At 56.0% G+C, this 3,057-nt stretch overlaps 1 protein-coding gene across 1 annotated transcript in view; it reads left to right on the forward strand.

Annotated features, from left to right (window-relative positions):
* Window positions 1–3,057, forward strand: part of TET3 (tet methylcytosine dioxygenase 3) — a 133,694-nt gene that overhangs the window by 80,642 nt on the left and 49,995 nt on the right. Inside the window, exon 3 of the mRNA XM_027855621.1 lies at window positions 1–1,587. This exon is cut by the window's left edge and continues 634 nt beyond it. Within this exon, the coding sequence (XP_027711422.1) occupies window positions 1–1,587 (1,587 nt within the window). The remainder of the gene's footprint in view (window positions 1,588–3,057) is intronic.

Below are 3,057 nucleotides of genomic sequence, written 5' to 3' on the forward strand. Positions count from 1 at the left end.
CCCTCCATCCTGGTGAAGTGGGCCTCCCTGCTCCTGGGTCCCTCCATCCTGGTGAAGTGGGCCACCCAGCCCTGGGCCCTGGGCCCCTTCTCAGCCCTGATGCTCCCCAGCTGCACTCACCCAATGGTCTGCCGCTTTCAGAGAGTGCCCTAAACATCGCCAAGGAGAAAAACATCAGCTTGCAGACAGCCATTGCCATAGAAGCCCTCACCCAGCTCTCCTCCACCCTGCCCCAGCCATCCCTCTGCCCACAGTCCAAGGCCTTATCCCCAAATCCTCCTTTTCGACCTCCTCAGTCTTATCTTCGGACCTCCCCGTGGCCTGTGGGCCCATCTGAAGAGCCTCAGTCCTGTGCTCCTGAGAGTTCAGCCTTCCCTCCAGTGGCCCCCCGCACTGAGTTTCCTGAGGTCTGGGGCCCAGACACACCACCCGTGACACCTTGCACCTCTTGGCCAGTCCCCCGCAATGGCCCTGACCCCATGGCTGAGCTGGAACAACTTCTGGGCAGCTCCAATGACTACATACCATCATCTTTCAAACGGCCTGAGGCCCTGCCTGCCAAGCCCAAGATCAAGGTTGAACCCCGCTCCCCTCCGGCCCCTGTTCCCAGTCCCAGGAAGGAGGCACCCACTCCATCCTCAGATCCTGACGCCCACCGAAAGGTCCAGTCAACTCTTCAACAGCACCTGCATCACAAGCGCAGCCTGTTCCTTGAGCAGAACCAGGGCAGTGCCTGCCCCAGGGCCTCCTCGGTGCCTCCCACCCGGGGCTGGTGGGCCCCTCCAATTCCCGGGACCCCTCGGCCCTCTGACAAGTCAGTCAAGGAAAAGAAGAAGAAACAGCTCCCTGCAGTTGGTGGCCTGGTGGGGGGTGAGAAACGTGCCCTAGGGCTCAAGACGGTTACTCGGAAAATAGTGCAGATCAAGAAGCCCAAGATACGAGACTCCCACCCTCGCTTCATGCCTCTGCGCCAGATCAACCTGGAAGTGTTGAGGAGCCCTGCCCCCGGCGCCCCAAAGGCAGGTGCCACTCCCCCTCTGCCTCCCTGCAGGGCCACCTCCATGCCCGAAGTCCCAGCCCCTTCCCATGCATTATTTGCACCAGGTCCCTCTGGGGGTAGCCTTTTGCCCCCTACTCAGGAAATGGCTTGCCCCAGCCTTGCTGCCGCCCTGCAGTCCAGCCCTGCTGTCCCCCTGGTCCCTGCTGATGACAAACTGGAGGAGCTCTTCCAGCAGTTTGAAGCAGAATTTGGGGACAACTTTGGCCTTGCAGCTGCACCCCCAGCCCCCGCCTGCTCCCCCGAGCACCTGGCATCCTGTGTCCTGCGCCCCGACAGCCCCTTTTCTGGACGCTCCCGAAAACAGATGAAGATCGAGGCATCAGGCTCTGTCGCTGTGATTTCTACCACCTGCCTGGAGGCAGAGGAAGGGGGCCTGGAGACGCCCACCAAGCTGGAGCAGACAGCCACTCCCAACCTCCGGGGCTTCCTGGAGTCTCCACTCAAGTACCTGGACACCCCCACCAAGAACCTGCTGGACACGCCTTCCAAGAGAGCCCAGGCCGAGTTCCCCGTCTGTGAGTGTGTTGGTGAGTCTTGCCCTCTTGTGTTCCAACTCGAGACCGCTAGAGACAGCGATATTGTGAGATGAGAGCTCTCGAGTAAGAAGGGGTTTTTGGTTTGTCCCACTGATCACCACATTTGGCAGAGGAGGAAACTGAGGCACTGACAAGTGAAGTGATTTGCTCAGGGTCACGGCTCTTAGAGGGAGGGAGAGAGGAGATGGGGATCCCAGCTGGGCCAACTTTACTCTTGTTCTCCCTCCTCAGCATAAGGGAACCTGTGACCCTCCCCACCAAGCCCGAGATCAAGGCTGAATCCCACCCCCCCCCTCGGCCCCCCCCCCCCCCCCCCCCCCCGTCGATGCCACGTCATGTGTTGGGAAGGGTCAAGGAAGAGAGGCATCTTCCTAGCCCTCGACTCATTCAGGACCTGAGGTTTTCCCCTCAGTTTTAGTTTTGGTCTTGGAGTCGGGCTGTCCTCCCTTCTTTCCAGCCTCATGTCCCCAACAGGATAAAGTAATAGATAGAGGTCAAAAAGACCTGAGTTCAAATCCAGCCTCAGACATGTAATTGCTGTGTAACTCTGGGCAAGGCACTTAACCTCTGCCTGCCTCAGTTTCCTCATTTGTAAAATGGAGATAATAAGTAGTAGCTACCTCTCAGGGTGGTTGCAAAGATAAAATGAAATAATAACTGTAAATGACTTTGTAAACCTTTAAGGGTTGCAGAATGGCTTTATCACCATCACCATCATCACCATCATTGTTGTAGCTGTTGTCGTTGTTATCCTTTGCATGGCCTCCAGTGAGCTTCTAGGAGAACCCTAGGTGGAAAGGTTTGGTAGCGGGTTTCTTTCTTCCGCAGACCTGGATGCCAGGCCTGGACTCCAGGACTGGAGTTCAACTGGATTTCTGGTTCCTTGTTCCGTTCCTTCCAGTTTTATCAAAGGTCCCTGTGCCCTCCCAGGTCTCAGGTTAAGAGGAAGGTAGACTGTGAGGACAGAACAGGAGATTATGTCTTTGATAAGGACAAGTTAGGGCGTCATGGTGGGTAGGTCACAAGAACACCCCAGAGATGCCAGAAAGCCTTCCTTGATCCCCCTGTAGAAAGCCTAGGTTAATTCAAACATCTAGACCCCCTGGTGTTAAGGGAGATCAGAACTGGCTTCTTGTGGAAGGTGAGGTTTTAGCTGGGATGACCAAGAGAGGAAAATGAGCTAGGAGAGAATTCCAGGCAAGAGAAAAAGCCAGTGGAGATGGCTAGAGTTGGAAGGTGGAGTGTTTTGTGTGAGGAGCAGAGAAGTGGCTGGTGTCACTGGATCTTAGTACATGCAAGAGAGAAAAAGAGAAGGTCATAAGAAAGACTGGAGAAGCAGGAAAGGGTTTTTAATGCGGGGGCGGGGGGAAGAGAGACAGAGACAGACAGACACTCACTCACACTCACTCACACTCACACACACACACACACACACACACACACACACACACACACACACAC

This window comes from Vombatus ursinus, unplaced genomic scaffold, assembly GCF_900497805.2.
Source record: "Vombatus ursinus unplaced genomic scaffold, bare-nosed wombat genome assembly UNPS02010980.1, whole genome shotgun sequence".
Classification (NCBI taxonomy): domain Eukaryota; kingdom Metazoa; phylum Chordata; class Mammalia; order Diprotodontia; family Vombatidae; genus Vombatus; species Vombatus ursinus.